General features: G+C 40.4%; 1 protein-coding gene across 1 annotated transcript; it reads right to left on the bottom strand.

Moving 5' to 3' along the window:
• Positions 1 to 4036: 4036 nt before the first annotated feature.
• On the bottom strand, positions 4037 to 16615 carry abhd15a (abhydrolase domain containing 15a). The gene is made up of 3 exons (XM_020639300.3): positions 15630 to 16615; positions 7597 to 7949; positions 4037 to 5836 (listed from the first exon to the last, which is right to left on the bottom strand). The coding sequence occupies exons 1-3, from the start codon at positions 16149 to 16151 to the stop codon at positions 5191 to 5193; spliced, it is 1521 nt and encodes a 506-aa protein (XP_020494956.2). The 5' UTR covers positions 16152 to 16615; the 3' UTR covers positions 4037 to 5190.
• Positions 16616 to 16997: the final 382 nt, after the last annotated feature.

Below are 16997 nucleotides of genomic sequence, written 5' to 3'. Positions count from 1 at the left end.
TTACTCATATATAATACGTGGACCATTTCAGCCCAGAATGTCCAGATGTGTATCCTCATAACATAAAAAATGCTTACAGTTTTTCAGCTGAACCTGGCATGTTAAATACTACATTACCAATCTGAGTTTATTGTTCATATTAACAGCCTAAAATTAGAAGATCAAGAACAAAAATGTTGATAGTCGAAGAGTAAATATCGCCTGTGTAAAAGAACACAACATGCAAAGTCACTGTCATACCTAAGTTTCAGTTCTGAACTGTCAAGAGACAACATGTCACACTGAACTAAACGCATGTGCAAGCATACTGTATATAAAAAACGTTTCAGTACAAAGTTGAGTAGAAGGCGTAATGTTTGACCCAGTTTTAATCATTTTGCTATAATATCTATGTTGTTTTATTGAAGTCATACACATATGTAAACAATGAAGGGACAAGAAGTCCAAATCTAAGTCAGTTTACAGTATAACTCTTTGGGATACTTGCAGAGAACCAGAGACAATAAAACCCACACATAGTTATGTGTTGATCACCTTCAGAAACTATGAAGTGACCCAAACTGTAATCATCTTTTCTCTCTTTGTGTCAGCCTGCTGGTTGCCAGGTTGTCTCTCTGTTTTTCAACGAAGAGAATTCATCAGGGGAATAGTTTGATATAATGGGTGATAAACTTACCATTATATCAAACTAAGATAAATGGCTCTTGAGATAGAAAGCAAGAGAAATCAAGAGATTGTTAGTTTAGCATAGCATAAAGAGTGAAACATGGGGAAATGGCTAGCTTGGATTGATCCATCGGCAACAAAAATAAACTTCAACTGGACTATTCCTACATTGCAAATTATTTACTTTTTGTCTTTCCATAGTAGCCTACATAGGATCCCTTACAAAGAACATTATTCTGTCTATGCTCTTCCAAGATTTCCGTTGATGGGATTTATCTTCCACTCTATAGTGGATTGTCCATAATTCCCTCAGCCAATACACAAAGAAGTAAAGCCTGTGGCTGTTTGGCAGCTATTGTCAAGGTGGTGGTGGCTTTCAGTGGCTCTGGTCCTATAAAGCCCAAAACATAGTAGAAGTAAATGGAGGACTGGGTTAAAAACATTGAACAGTGTGATTGACGACACTATACTGTACATACTAGATTGACAAGGAATATTTAGCTGTAAGCTTGTTTTCATGCTAAGGCCTAGCCATAGAAACACCTCTACAATACTCATAAACCACATTGGATCTATACCCCTTACCACATACCAGTATCACCGCTGTCTCCAGTTTCTGAGAGCAAATATAAGGATGTGGCTAGGGTGGAGGGAGGTGTGTTGGTGTAGGGTCAGGACAACAACAACAATACCAATCACTGAAACCAAGTGCTACATTGGAGGGGAGGCTCCCTCCTCTTGCGCTCCACCCGACCCTACCCCACCCCACACCTCTCACATGTGCACACCTTAAACTGGCTGGGTCCTGCAAGTGGCAACTCCTCTTGTGAGGGTTTTAGGTTTGCTGTTGTTTAACCCGGCCAAAGTGAGATGATGGCATCAAGCACCTCAGACTCTCCCTCCACCCTAGCCTCATATCACAGTGGAGTACCGGTCCTAAAACTCCTACTGCAGCCTCTCCAGAACATGAACATTATCCAAACCCTTACCTTTCACACCACAACCTACAAACACAAATCAACACATTAAAATGTACACACACACAGACTACCTTCTCAATCCTATCTTCTCCTTCTCAAGTCCACTGTATAAAACTTACCTTCTCCCCCTCACCTTTTTTTCTGTCCTCTTTTCCTTGTTAGTTTTCTTAATTTTTCTTTCTTCTTTCTTATTGTTTTGTAATGTCTTTGTTTGAGTCCATAGTAGTTTATATCTCAATATGTTGCAGCGTGTTTTGCCTTTACAGTCCTCCTATACTAGTTTTGTATGCATTGTTTTGTATTGTCTAGCACCTATACCACGTTACAAATCAGTGCCTGTGAGGGTCATGAATGAGATATGAGTTAAAAAACTGGACTATTGTAAGTCACAGTGAAAGACACTCTCAGGTAAAAAGTTAGCACTGGAACAAGCACTGGCCTTTCATTGAACATTCCCAATGTTTGATATTCTGGTCACAATACTAAATGCTTAGTTATACTTTATTAGTCAAATAGCTGTTTATGATCACAGTGATGATGTAAGCAAATAATACCTATAATTAGCCACCAAAAATACTGGTCATATAAGGTTATAGCAGCAAAACCTCTGTTCTAAACTGAGAAAAATGTGTTTTACTTTCATTCATTAGGTTTTTTTTCCTTTGGAAATCTAAATAGTATAACTTAAAAACAAGTATCTCATGTATTGTTGCCTTGTGTACTTCAATAAACTTTGTACATTTGAGTCTAAAAACTCTTCATCTCTATTCTATATAAATGTTGGATTTTTCCTAATCAGAGTCTAGTTTGGCCTTCTTTGCTTTTGTTGGAAGGGAACGATAAGATGACATGCAAAGGACCAGGCTTGATATTGAACCCGGGCTGCCGGGATAAGGAATCGGCAATGGCTGAGTAAATGCTTTACCAGGTGAGCTATGAGGACGTCTTCACTGAAAAAGTATGTGCGTCATCCAGTCTCCATTTGCACCTCTTTACTTTTATTTAGATTATCATCACATAGATACTGGGATGATTCAAACCCATTTCTTAAAGGTGTCCCATTTGATCAATTCCCCAACAGAGCTTTGGTCTCATTTAAGAGGCGCAATGATAAAGAATAGTGAAATCATCGAGAATGTCAGGTGCTTTGTTAATTAACTCTCAATCACTTTAATTGAATCTGTCTCTGGTCACTGAGGCAGACTATTGGGCCTGAATTAAATAAGCAAAGTGGGAAAGGGCAACTCTATCTTAATGGTTTGTTTCGCTTGAGGCCAATGAAACACACTTCCATTGCAAACTTGGTCCGCTGTTGGTCATAAATGATGGTGATTAATGTGAACAATAAAACCGAACAGTATGCGTGCAGCTTTTTCCTTTTGCATTGAACCCCTGCTGTCACATGTGCTCATTTTACAACATGTTTAAGCCAGATGTATTTCCAGTAACAAAGACTCACTGACTTACCGTTCTTAGATGACAAAAGAGTTTATCATTGTTTCTGCCAGTTTTTATGTAGGAATAGAATAATGTGCTAACTTCTGGTCCCAAACACATTTTCCAGATAGGACTGATTAAAAGGCTCCCATTTTTTTTGTTTTTAAAATGCACTGACTATAAATCTGAACAGATACATACAGCTACAAACATTTTTTTTTGTACTGGTGTTTGAAGTACAGAAATGGTGACACAGGTGATTCGATCTATCTGCAATGAGAACTACAGGCTTTACCTACCTGTGGCACAGTTTGCAGTATTTTACACCTGTTATTTTACACTCATTATATTCATGACTCTGATCAATCTTGTTGAGCAAATATAAGAAAAGCCCTTTACATTGCTTTGTATTTGTCGTGTCCATAATGAATCTGATTCTGTATCACGCTTTATCTGTATTAATAGGTGTGTGTGTGTGTGTGTGTGTGTGTGTGTGTGTGTGTGTGTGTGTGTGTGTGTGTGTGTGTGTGTCAGTCACAAGATGTTTTTATGTATGAGACTGTGCATCCTCCTCTAGATAATGAGCATATGAATACCCTGTGCGTGTTTGTGTGTGTGACAGTGAGGATGTGTGTTGACAGTGAGACTGCAGGCCCACATTTTGTGTGTGTCTGTGTGTACACTGCTGTGTTCCAGCTGTCTGAGTGGATAAGGCTCAGTGGGCGGACAAACACAGTGTGTCACAAAGACGAACACACACTCAGCAGGGCATGGCTGTGGGTACTGGGCTAGAAAAGGGAGCGTCTGAGAGCACTGACTCAGCAGGGGTTTGCCAAGAGCACAAATTACAACTTAAGTGTGATAAACTTAAAAAAATAAATGAGGAAAAATTATTGATAAATAACATACATTTTTTTCATTTTTCAGGACACATTGACCATACAAAGTGAATATCCCAGTTTGTCATCATTTTTAATTTATTAGTTCATAGTTTTTAACTCCAATCACATACTGTCATATTACACACATTTAAAAAGCGTCTAGAATTTTTATAAAACATGATAATCAGTTGACAAACAGCGCTTTGTAGTTTTTGGTTCTGACTTCTGCTATCCATGAGTCTGAACCTCCTGCTTTAAAAACTGTTATGCTATCCCGTAAAGCTCTTCTAAACACTTTCAACACAATACTATGCATAATTTATCTTCTGTATAATTTATTACCGCGATGCGCTGAGTACCTACATTTCAAGAGACTTGAGAAATGTCTCAGAATTCCTTATGCTGCTAAGTCTGAAACACTCAGTTTCAGTGCCAAAGCAGCCATGCAGCTGCAGCAAAAGAGAATAAGTGATGAGACAGAAAAAGAAGAGCTTTCAGACACTCTGCTCTTTTAAAATATAACCTCATTTCACAGAATTTTCTCTAGAAGTAGACTGGGTGGCAATCGCAGGACCAAAACAGTGAAGGACATCCTATAACTCACGCAGTAAACTCTGTGTACAATAACATCGCAAAGTTTATTTATCCTCTTTGAAATTCAACACAAATTGATTTCAATTTATTTTACTGGATTTACTTTCCCTTCTGTCAGGGCACGGTGCTGTCAACACATTAGCTCCCAAATTAACATCCTTTTTGTCAGAAAAGGAATAACAGTAACATAAAAAAGGTGTCAAGCTTTTAGGTGTCCCATACGACATCGTGCAGTCGTGTTTGCAAGTAGAGAAAAGTGTGTAGAACGTGAGGCAGATGTATGTTTGTGTGACATTAGAACTGTGGGAGAGCTGGCAGTGAAGAGTGGTGTCAGTCTGTTGGAAAATACGGCGCCCCACTTGGAGAGTTTAGTGTCAGCTGTTTGCCTCTCTTGATCTTTTTTACTGTCCCTGTGTTTAATGCCTCACATCAAGCCTATGAGAACAACAAACATTTTTTTCTTTTACCTCAGGTAAGTCAATGACGCTACTTCTTCATAAACGCTGGGTTTTCTAGAAGAGCACTTGAAGCAGTGTATCAAATATGCGGGCAACAACCTGAAACCTTTACATCCAGAATCTAGACGACATCACAAGGCATCAGTGAACTCCATAAACCTCCACAAAGGTTGCTTATCGGGTGTAGGATCTCTGCCAGTTATAAATGGCATGGATGTTATGGGAACACGCTGGCACGCGTTTACACGTGCTGACGCTGCGGTGGCGGAAAACTCTTCCGCCTGCCCCTCCCCCTAGCCCCCTCCTCCTCGCCGCGAGCTGCTTTGCTCTCTCCTCCGCCGCAAAGAAGTCCGTGGTCGCCCTGAAGAATTCCAGCAGGGCTTTGTGGCACCACATGGTCCCACGGTTCGCAGTCGCACTGTTTTGCACCGCCGCAGAACCAGCTGCACTAAATGCACTTTCCTCTGGCTGGGTGGAGAAACCACAGTGACCTCCACGTTCAGTCAGGAGGAGGAAAAAATGTGGGTTCGTCTCAAAGAGTTCCAAGGGGATTGTGGATTGGGTGTCACCTCGGACGGGGTCATCCTGGGCGCACACGCTCAGAACGGGGATAGCTACTTCATCCACGTCCCTCAAGGGTTCGTTGCGTTCCCAGTAAGTGTCCCAGGCACCTGCTGTGTTGTTGCAGCTCCCTGATGGTGCTGCTGAGGCAGAGCTCATTAGTCCAGACTGACAGAACAGCGACTCCTCCAGGCTCCGCAAGGAACAGCTGGAAAACAGGGTGTCAGTCTGTATGGTCTCATGCAGAACCGTCTTGTACCTATGAGTACACACACACACACACACACACACACACACACACACACACACACACACACACACACACACACACACACACACACACACACACACACACACGCGCACAAAAACAAACAAATAAGCAAAATAAAACAAGAGAAAACCAGCACATCAATTCTGAAAAGTCGCATGGGCCTCACAACCCCTCTGTAGCTCTAATTTGAGCATCAGTACCTGGGTCACACTGCCTCTCAGAATCAATGACTTGACACTGAGCCGGCCATCTGTTGCTGCAGTAGCTTGATTGTTTAGTAATTGTTTGTGTCTTTCCAATGGCTGGTTAGGGACTGCTTGCAGCTGTTTCTTTCAATCCCCTTTTAACCATGCCCCCCCCTGCTGGCTCTCTGAAATGTCATCATCGTCCTTGTTTCAGTGTATTCATCATCATTTTATTCATCACCTTGTTTACACTGAGTTAAATCGTCCCCAGGGTGAGTTGACAAGGGGAATTACCATTATCTTCTCTTTACATAGCGCACCTTCCCAACATAACAGGATCCTGAAGAACTGCATCTACACCTTCGAAACATTACCCGCTATCAAATACATAAGTTCAGATATATTTATGCAAGTTACTAATTGTCATTTAAAGGATATTGCAACACAATTTTGTCTTCATGTTTCTGGTTCCCATTGGCAAAGACTAAACTTAATTGGTGACACAATGGATCGCAATATAGCTAAAAAGGAGTAGGACAGAGTAGTCAGATGATGTAGTATTGAAGCCATATATTATGAAACAAAAACCAGACATTAATTCAGGGGACTGGGGTGTGATTCCTATGTGGAACTAAAAGTCATTGTTGACAATAACATAACCTCTCATGCATTTACCTATAGGTAACTAAAGTACATATTTTAGGGGTGGCTGTAGCTCAGCGGTTGACTGGGTCTCCTCTCAACCGATAAGTTGCTCCCAAAAGGGATAACCGTTGGTGCTAGTATGTTATTTGTACTGAAAAGCAGCTGAGCACTTTATGTAGCAGCCTCTGAGATCAGTGTGTAAAAGCCCATTGACTGGCTAGCAGGTATTATATAAGTGCCATAAAGTCCATCTACCATTTGCCTCTATTCATTTGGCTATTTCATGTCATGATAACACAATTATTCACATACATAAACAAGTTAAATAATAACCCCCAGCTGTTGATTTTTTCTTCTATGAATTCACCATGTTTGAGCATTTCCACGTTGAAATTGCCAACTAAAGAAGGGCTTTTTTATTTTTCAGATAAGTTGCTTTTTTCAGTTGTTTTTAAATTTTTGTGTTCAGAGCAATTTCATTGCACTGTTTTTTTTTTTGTTTAAATCAAAGGACCATCAGTGCTTGAATGGGAACGTTTTGGCCTAACCTTATTCTGCGTATAACAACTTTTGTCTACTTGCTTTAGTTTACATGAAGGCATTTTTCTTGTGCGAAAAGAGAGATTGTGGCCTACATGTTTGTCAGTTCTGTAAAAAATTGGGTAAACGTTTGACTAATTTACAACCTTTCTGGTTCTCTGACAGGCTGGGGTTCTTTCTCTGTCAAATATCATTTTATAGATGTTCTAAACAGCAGAATGAGGGCTGTATCTAAACCAGACAAATGTTGTAATAATCCAGAATCGTACTTCTTTTTCATTTTTGGTACAACGTGTCTTGACCATTCTACCAAATATTTCCAAAGTAACAACTTATGCAAGCCTGTCTCCATTCCCTCTCTAGTTTTCCCCTCTGTACCTGCTGAGACATATCTTCTGGTAGAGCACCAGTGCCCACTGCAGCGGCCAGCACAGCCCGCTCTCAAACCAGCTCTGACAGCGGAACACGGGCGACAGGCAGACGGCAGCGGTGACGTAACTGGATGATCCGCACTCCCCTAGGTAAGACAGGAGCAGGCCGGACCCAGTGCTCTCGCTTACTGCGTACAGTCTCCCTGCAGGCTGTCTGTGGCGAATGTATCGCACAGCCTCGCGCAGATCTGCAGGGTCGCCGAACTGCTGCAGTTTGAGGGTGGTGAGTGGGGTGCCATTGTGGCTGCGGCGGTTGAAAACTGCTGGAAGGTAGCCATGAGAGAGTGCAGTTTCACACAACTGTTGAGAGAAAAAACATGCAGATTTATCACATATAACCAGTTTTTAGCATGTTTGCCCCTTATAAAACAGAACAGTAATACTCAGGTTGTGAACATTAAAGGACATGAGGTAGTTGATGGTTGTACACTGTGTTTTTTTCTTACAATGCTGACATCATCTCTTAGTGTACTCTGAATAGGCCACCTAAGTGTAGCCTAGTCTCTTAGCTCTAATACCAAGAATGACACAATCCCCCCTTTTGTTCCCATTATGTTCTACAATACCATGTATCTTTGCAGTTGAAACACCCAAAATGGATGGCTTCTTTTATTGGAAAAGTATGGAAAAAGAAATAAACCAGTTGGTTGGAGAAGTAATAAAAACATAAAAACTACAGGATTAAATGTTTCTACATTTTACTACTCAATAAATGAGTTTAACTATTTCCACTCCATTTAAAAAGACAACTTTGCTTGTTTCTAAAACCTAACAGACGTTGATCCAAATCCAAAAAAGGACCCCCAGAAGTAGACCCAACAGTCAAGTCCACCATACAAAAGAATGACCAGGTGAACTTAGTTAAACTCAAGCTACAAGTTGCTATTTGCCGAGAGGATGCAACTCGGCTTTAAGATGGAGGGAGTCCAAATATTGTAGGCAGTACTCAGGCACCCTACATGCCTTATAGAGGATAACGTTGTGTTCAATTTCATAAGCTACCCAGAGGAAGCTCAGACAGCCTCCGCCTGTATTACTCAACTTCTCCTCCTGCAATACTGCATTACGTTGAAGAGTGTCATATATTGTTAAAGTTGACAAACTTCAAGGCACTTAACATTATTATTAAGTGAAGTAATATGAAGAAATGATGGAATAACAAATTACAATAAAACTCCAAAGGCTAAGAATCCAAAATGTAAAGTATTTGGTTGTTTTTTCTTCTAACTAGTTCATGCTAAGTATTGGTGTCATCATTACTAGAGATTGCAAAGAGGCCTACGTAGTTCGATCATATCCAACGGTCAATCAGAAAAGCGAAAGTACTCATGACATGTCATCACACTCATTAATCCTTACCTTCAGCATAAAGCTATACTGTACAAAAATGTAGTCACCTCTGCATAAAAAGCTTGATATTGAAAAGGAAACATTCAATACACCTGTAGACTGAATGATCAAATCCATAACAGTAGAAACACAAGGAATGTCAGGAAGGATGTGAGCAGAACTAACACACGGGAACATCTTGTATTAACTCATTCATAAGCCGTTTCTCTTACACCTTACATCGATAAACAGTGAGTCATGTTTGATCCATGCTGAATATTATGAATCCCTTGATCCCAGTTTAATTCCTACAGATATTGAGATCTGCGATTAAATATGTCTCACTTTAATCTGCATGAGAGCCAGGGCCGCATGATGAATGTAGCAGCTCAGATTAAATTACATGAAGTGAGTGTGAAAGGATTTACTCACACCTGCCTGCTCAGGTAATAATAAAGCGTTTAGGTGTAAAACTAAGTGTTGTCAGACACTTAGGTGATCATTGTTAAATCACCCAATTTCACCGCACTGAGAGGGATGAGTAACAACTGCTCAGAGACTCAACACCACGAGGAGGAAGACCTCAATAGATCCAAATATACTTTATAGAGAATATCTGTTACATTCATCATTTCTTCAGAAGAGAGGTGACTACTCATAAAGGAAGAAGGATGTGGTAACAAATTTGCCCTTCGTACAACAATTTACCAGGTTTTCACATAATGTAACAAAAAAATTGACTTCAATGCAACTAGGTCATACACATAGAGGCAGTCAACAAGGGCAGAGAAATCCAATAAGGGCAGATCCATAAAATTCAAAAACCCAAACAAAGTTCAAAACCGGGCAAGCAAACACAATGCAAGTCTGGACATGCAGGAGACAATGACAATGAAACAGAGGGCTGGTGGAAACACAGTGGTATATGTACAGGTCAGACTAATGGCAGATGAGACACAGGTGTGTTGGGACAAAAGACGAGAAAGAGAACATTGGCAGGAAGTAAGACCAGATATGATGCGAAAGCACCGGATTACAAAATAAAACAAGTGAACACAAAATGGTAGACTAACAGAATAACACAGATACATTTCAAAGAAATATAGGAATTCAACCTGCTCTCTAAATCATTTATCGTTTTTGGCAATACTTGTCCTGAAATGACATGTAAACAGTGAGAATAAACATTCATTTAAGAGAGCTCAACTTCATTGCAGAAACAGTAGGAAAACAAAGAGTAGCTTCTCCAGCAGTTTTCTGCAAAGTGACAAAGTGTCAGCTCAGTGACAAATTCCATCAGCAGGGACTCCAGACACTGGACAACTTGCCAGCTCACACACACACACACACACACACACACACACACACACACACACACACACACACACACACACACACACACACACACACACACACACACACACACACACACACACACACACACACACACACACACACACACACAGCATTTACACTCCCCGCCCTCTACTCCACTCTGTGCTGGAACAATGACGCAGACATACAGTAATACAGCAGTGCTCCTAAAGTTTGACAATATTCACTCTGAGACATTTTAAACACACTGATCTCCCTCTGTAAGACCACTTCTAATGTTAGACAAACTTCAGCAGCTTCATCAGGGCATGTGGCCTCAGATCAAGTTAAATGAAGGATGTTATTTGATTAAAAGCCTTTTAAAGAAAACAAAGCATCGCACTACAATGTCCTCTCCTCTATTCAGGTCAACCGTTTGCCCAAAATATTATTCAACAGGCCTGTGAGTCGATGCCTGCATTAAACAATTTAAAATATGGAGGTATATAAGTTCCTGTGAAAATAAAGTAGACTGACTAAAGGATAGCTTCACCCTGCTGTGTGATAATATTGTGTAAAACTTCATATGTTCGCATTTGCAAAACAGTTGCTGAAATCTTGCAGAGACGATCTTACGAATCTGATGTGTGGTTTTTGATGTTTTATAAATGCCTCTAGCCCACTTTCCAAGCCCAACACAGTCTCAGCAGATGGCTGAGTCTGGTTCTGTTCGAGGTTTCTGACTCTTACAGGCAGCTTTTCCTTCCACTGTAACTTTGCTCTACTTTTGTAAATAATGTAACAAAGAGTAACGTCTTTTACCTGCTCTTGTGTAAAGTGTCTCAAGATAACATTTGTTATTGAATTACAAATAAAGACTGATTGATCAATTATTGCAAACTTTATAGTTAATAGTAAGTGTGTTTTTCTGACCAACATTGAATTGTTTAAACCATCAATTTTGTGTGTGTACAGTTTAAGCAGAAGCTGTTTTGTCTTGAAACTCTGACATTACATCAGATACCCAAAAATCTTTTTTTTTCTCCCTCTATCAAACACCGCAGTGCAGTTTGAGGGAGTAGCCTATGAAATCATGATAACCCAGAGTTACGGTGCTGTGAAGTCTGATGGACTGTAATGTATTTTAAATGAAGAGAGTTTTTCCTCTGGCTAGATTTCAAAGTGATAAACATCACAGGCGTACATGCAAAGATCAGAGTCACTATCAGTTACTTAACAGAATAGCTGTTAAGTAACTTGAACAACTTAGGGCCTAAAATGCTCTTGTTCAGTTAGCCTCCATTAAAATGTTTTTTTTAATGATTACTTGTACGGGTTGACCGATTATCAGCTCAGCCTATTATCGTTGCTGATATTTGGCTGATAATCTATATCTCGTTTTCCAACACATTTGAAGATAACATTAATTCATTAAAAAGTGCGCTACTTTGGCTCTGCTACAGGTGTGTCTTTACCGCTGGGTCTTTTTTCACTTACCACTCTGTCTCACCTAATGTCAAGCCCACAACAAAGTCTGATTGGCTGGACGCCACACGAGTAAAAGCCAATCAACACTGAAGCCTGGGTGACACTGACACAAACTGGGACGAGAGCAGGCTGGAGCAGGATTAGAGTCTCCAGTTGATAATTTAAATGAAGTCTTGTGTTGGAGTTTGTAATATTGCAAATTCTAAATATCGGTGTTGTATTGGCTCTGGAAAAACAATATCGGTCGACCCCTAATTTCTTTATGTAGAGTTTTCTGTCTGCATTAAAAATAAAAAGTACCTCCTTTCAGTACTGTTTTGTTAAAAAAAAGTTATTGCTATTTTCTACTAAAATAAAAATGTGTTTTGAAAGGTGAAGCATGAAAATTATGAGCAACAATTTGTCTCTCCAGCTAATTTTTACTTAAAGGCCTTAAAATATTTTTGCATGTAAAATTATTTTGTGATTGAAAAACAAGAGCCACCATTCCACAAAAAATATGTCATTGTGGAAATATACCAGGATTTCACCCGGGAGTGTTAACAAAAAATGTAGAATTCATCAAGACAATGAGAGAAAACACAGCTCTCATGTTCAATCTGCTTCTTTGGCCTCATACTGCAGCCACAGAATGAGGGCGTTTCTTGCAATTTGTGCTAAATTGAACGATTCTGACAGAGAGAAATGTCCGACCTAGCACTGATTGACTTCTAATGCTATACTGTCACCGCTCCCACTGATCCATTAATGGCTGTTAATGTTAAACTTTCCGCACATTTACTGCTCGGGTGCTAAGCTCTTTTCCTATGCCACAGGGCATTTGGAAATTTCCAACGCCTTTCTTTTCTAGCCATGCAAAGGCAAAATTAATGGTCCAACAAACCTATTATGGAAGTAATGAAGGCGGAATAACACATAATGAGCAGATAATACCCTACATTAAATCCATATGTAATGAAAAATATGTGTTGCGTAAAACGAGTGCCACAATAACACATTTGTGATTGTAGTCTAAGTAGGTCACAAAATCCTGGTCAAACTGCCACAAATCTATCTGCTCTTTCAGGAAAGTGTGACATGTGTAAATCACATGAGGCAGGACGGCTGCACCAGCTGGATGTCTGCTTCCAAGAACATTTATTACCTTTCAACACACTGCTTTAAACAGTAATCACAGGCTACTGAATGTGGGGCTCGTACCCACATGTCTGACACACCTCCATTTATTAAACATGCCTTCTATTGTGACTACTTTGTGATCCAGAGAATAAAAATGGGTGTCTGTGATGTGTGAGTGTTCAGTGTGAGTTTGGGGCTATGTGCCGTACTATTAAATAATAAGTATCTTTTTATTTTTTACACCCTGACAAATGAATGATAATAAAACAAGGAAAAAGTGAGTGTAGTGTGAGTGGTGGAAACACCCAGGCTAGCTAGTCTATGCAAACATCTGCCTTTGAATACATTGACCGTTCTTAAGTTTGCTGAAATAGCAGCATGTGTACCATTTATGATGCATTCAAGAAAGTCCTGAAACCCAAAAGCTGATTGGCTTTCGTGACAAAGCGTCAAGCAGATTCATAGCGCAAGCTGACATTTTTGATCCAGAAATAATTGTTAGCTGACACTTGCATGCAGATATCTGTTCCTCAAGATATTATAATCATTGTCAGATTATCGCAGATGAGAGCGAGGAGGATACAGTCAACATTCCTACAAATGTAATTCAAGCGTAAACCAGAACAACTCAACACTAAAATCTAACATATTTAGAACCAAGTCTTGAAAGACGGATGCCTTCACCAGTACAACCAGTTCACTCCTGTGTGTACAGATTCTACCATATGAATGTACAATCTGTAAACAGAGATTACTCTGACAGCTAGGATTGCTGCAAACAGCCGCATTTCTAACTCTCGAAAAACAAAGCCAATAAGCAAACTTCCTTGTATTTAGTGTTTTACTATCATTCGCTATTAAATTAAAACATGTAATGATGCTTGACGGTGATACGTGAGAACAAGAGGAAGAGCTTTTTGAAAATGTCTTCTTGCTGAACATGTCTTGTGTGTGTGTGTGTCTTGCTGCGGAAAGAAAGACTAAAAAAAATCTGAGTCTTTTAAATCTGAGTGAGTACATTATAAAATGTAGCATTAACACTTTTTAATCCATGTCCAATAAATAAAAACTTCAAATGACTATTGTCAGCTACTGTATACAATATACATGACTGAAATGTGCAGGGGGACAGAGTCTACATTCCCCTCTCTGTTTCTCCTTTGTGCTCTGTGTTACTGATATAGACCCATATGTGTATAAGCCCACACAAACATTTGCACTTTTTATCTGTCTTTCTGGCACAAACACACACATACGCACACGCACACGCACATACACGCGCAGAGAGAGAGAGAGCGAGAGAGGGCGTTCTGCACAGTGAGTCTCAACAGTGACAGGAGCAATCTTAATTGGTGTATATCCCTTGTGGTGCCTCAGCTTTCAATCCTCCCAAGCGGAACCGGATGACAGCATTACAAATACTCTCTCTGATGATGGCCCCCTCAAAAAAGAAAATCTTCAAGGCAGATCTGTCTAAATGCAACAGCTATTCTCCATGATTGTTCAGTCTACACATAATGCTCTAACACTCTTATATTAGTCTTGCCTATATTTCTGCCCATTTCCCTTTCTTCGGTCTTCCTTTATCCTAGATTTCATCACCTAAAAAAAATGTTTTTTTCACTTCATATTCAGGTCAAACACATTTGGGTTTGTAGAGAGTACCCAGTACTTGTAGGGTTGTTGTTTCATGGAGTTAACTTTTACGAGATTTGCACACATAGAAGTATGAAATGATGTGAACTGGGTGAAACCAGGTGCCTGGAGTGGGGCGAAAGCCAACTGGCATTCACGTTGAGCTGTGCTGCTCTTCCCCAGGCCCCTAAAGTCAAGCGATGCTTTGTAATGCCTCACTCAATTACCTCAGTCAGTGTATTGAAAGAGCAGTTTGAAAGACCGGTGCTGCCTTCGCATCTGCTCATTTAACTGCTCAGCTTTTTTTCCCCCCATCAAACTGAGCTTCCCTTGGCCTAATCTCACAGTGTCTCCTTTGCCAAAAATGGCCTGTTCTAATGCAGCAACATATTCAAATGTCTTTTTAAATTAATGTGTATCTGACCTTTGGCTAGATTCAATTTTGTAAATGATTTAGGCATTCAATATGTGTCTTGCATCTTTCTAGTCTGTACACTTTGGTTTCATTATTATTATTTTTTTTTGCTTTTGTCATTGTCTAGTCTGTCTTTTTTTGTTAATGTCAACATACTTTCCAACATTTGGAAAGTATAGATGTTTAAGAAACTGAAAAATACAGCTTAGAGTCCACTTGAGTTCAGCACATTCACTCACGCTGAAACGCTGATTTGAGACAAATCTTTCTGCTCTGTGAACTTTAAAGTTCACGAATCAGCTGAAGAAGTATTTACAAAATGAAGTCTGACCTTTGTCAAGGAAATCGATATACATGGGTTCCTATGAATGTCATGATTTATGAGGCTGTTAGTATCTACAAACATAGAATCTTCCATACCTGCTATTTATTATGAAGCTGAGTTTGGGTAAACACATGTTGTCAAGGAGGTATTGTTCCCTGTACAACTGGCAAGTGTATGAAATGTTTCAATGACTTTTTTATAGGGAACGTTCAATTGATCATCAATCGTTTATAACTTAAGTGGTTGTTGAGTTTCTAAACATATTTCATGGTTACACAAGTACTCTCATCTCCTAATCATGTGGGCTACTGCATAGTCTACTGTCTGTGAGGGAAGCCAAGAAAGTGAAGTTTACCTTTAACACATTTCTTGTGATCTTCCCAAAAGAGTTTGGTATGATGAGCAGGACCGGACTGGTGGAGTGACTGGAGGTCCTACGTCGTTTCTGATAGGATGGCACAGCCCAGTCCAAGGCCACCAGCCCTTCGTCGCTCAGCTGCAGGTTGTCCCGCACGAACTGGACCGGGCTGTCGTACGGCCAGCACGCCTCGTACACACTCTGCAGTAAGGCGCTAGCCTTCCACGTCCACCCGAAACAAGGTGTGAAATTACTGAAAGTCCTGCAGTTTTTAAGGAGATAGTTTGCAAGAGCTGACGGTTTGCAGATGAATGCCACGGTGCGTGATTTCTCGCCGGTCCCGTCGCTCCCTTTTCGGTCTGAGTCGCACCTCCCGGTGTTCTCCTTCGCTGCCTGTTGAGAAATCTCAAATCCTTGAAGCAAAGTATCCGTCTTGCTCTTGTTGGCAAAATATTTGGAGCCTGGCCAGATAAGGACCACCAGGATCGTAATGCACAAAGCTACAAGCCATCCCAGCATTGGCACGGTTGGAAGAAGCCGAATGAGCACAATATGGGCGATATCCACCCCTTACTCTAAGTGTTAAGTTAAAAAATTATGAATTAAAACTACGGATAATAGTCCAAGTTAACATTCTCAGGGTTGAAATTAGCCAATGTTATTGTCCTTAACGCTCAGCTGGTGTTTAAATCTGGATCTTCCCTCCTGTGCCAAAGCGCACAAGCCCCTCTTCCTTGCAGGCGTGTTGTTTCGGTTACGCAGCGTTTCTGTCGTTAAAGCTCATTCAACAACGAACCTCACGTTTCCATTCTTGATAAACGAGGAGACTCCGTCCTTTTTTCATTCACTGATACTCTAACGGGCTCTGAGCAGGTCTGCGCTCCACCGGTGCTTCTGTCCAACAGCTAGGAGCGCAAGAAATGTCTGCGAGCATCGCGCCGCTACTCATAGAAACGCCCCCAATCTTCTACCCCCACACACGACACACACACACACACACACACACACACACACACACACTTCCTTAAGAGAGAGCAGGTACTGCCCGCGATTATCTCCTCTTTAAGAAGCCTCTCATTAAATTGCTCACTGCATATTACGGATGTGGTACATCGTTTTTAAAACATGGACCCCTGTCACGATTCCCCCCTTTTTTTCTTTTTTCTCTCTCTGAGACCTACCAGAATAGAAGTAGTTTGTGCGCATGACCATTAATGGATATGAATGAACCCCAAAATTCGTCAAAAAAGGCAAATTATTAGAGAAAGAGGGCACAAATGAAATAAGCATGACATTCGGAGACAGTGTGAGCAGCTTTCAAAGTACAATATTGTAACCTGTCAAGCAGGTTTCTGTTATTTGACT

Source organism: Labrus bergylta, chromosome 11 (assembly GCF_963930695.1).
Source record: "Labrus bergylta chromosome 11, fLabBer1.1, whole genome shotgun sequence".
NCBI lineage: Eukaryota > Metazoa > Chordata > Actinopteri > Labriformes > Labridae > Labrus > Labrus bergylta.
The sequence above is the reverse complement of the archived record's forward strand: the minus strand, read 5'-3'. Positions and strand labels throughout refer to the sequence as shown.

Coding starts and splice junctions, on each gene's coding strand:
- abhd15a (XM_020639300.3), bottom strand. CDS start 16,151: ATGCTGGGATGGCTTGTAGCTTTGTGCATTACGATCCTGGTGGTCCTT. Junction 7,950..15,629: donor TCACAAGAAATGTGTTAAAG/GTAAACTTCACT, acceptor TTCTCTCAACAG/TTGTGTGAAACTGCACTCTC. Junction 5,837..7,596: donor CAGAAGATATGTCTCAGCAG/GTACAGAGGGGA, acceptor GTGTACTCATAG/GTACAAGACGGTTCTGCATG.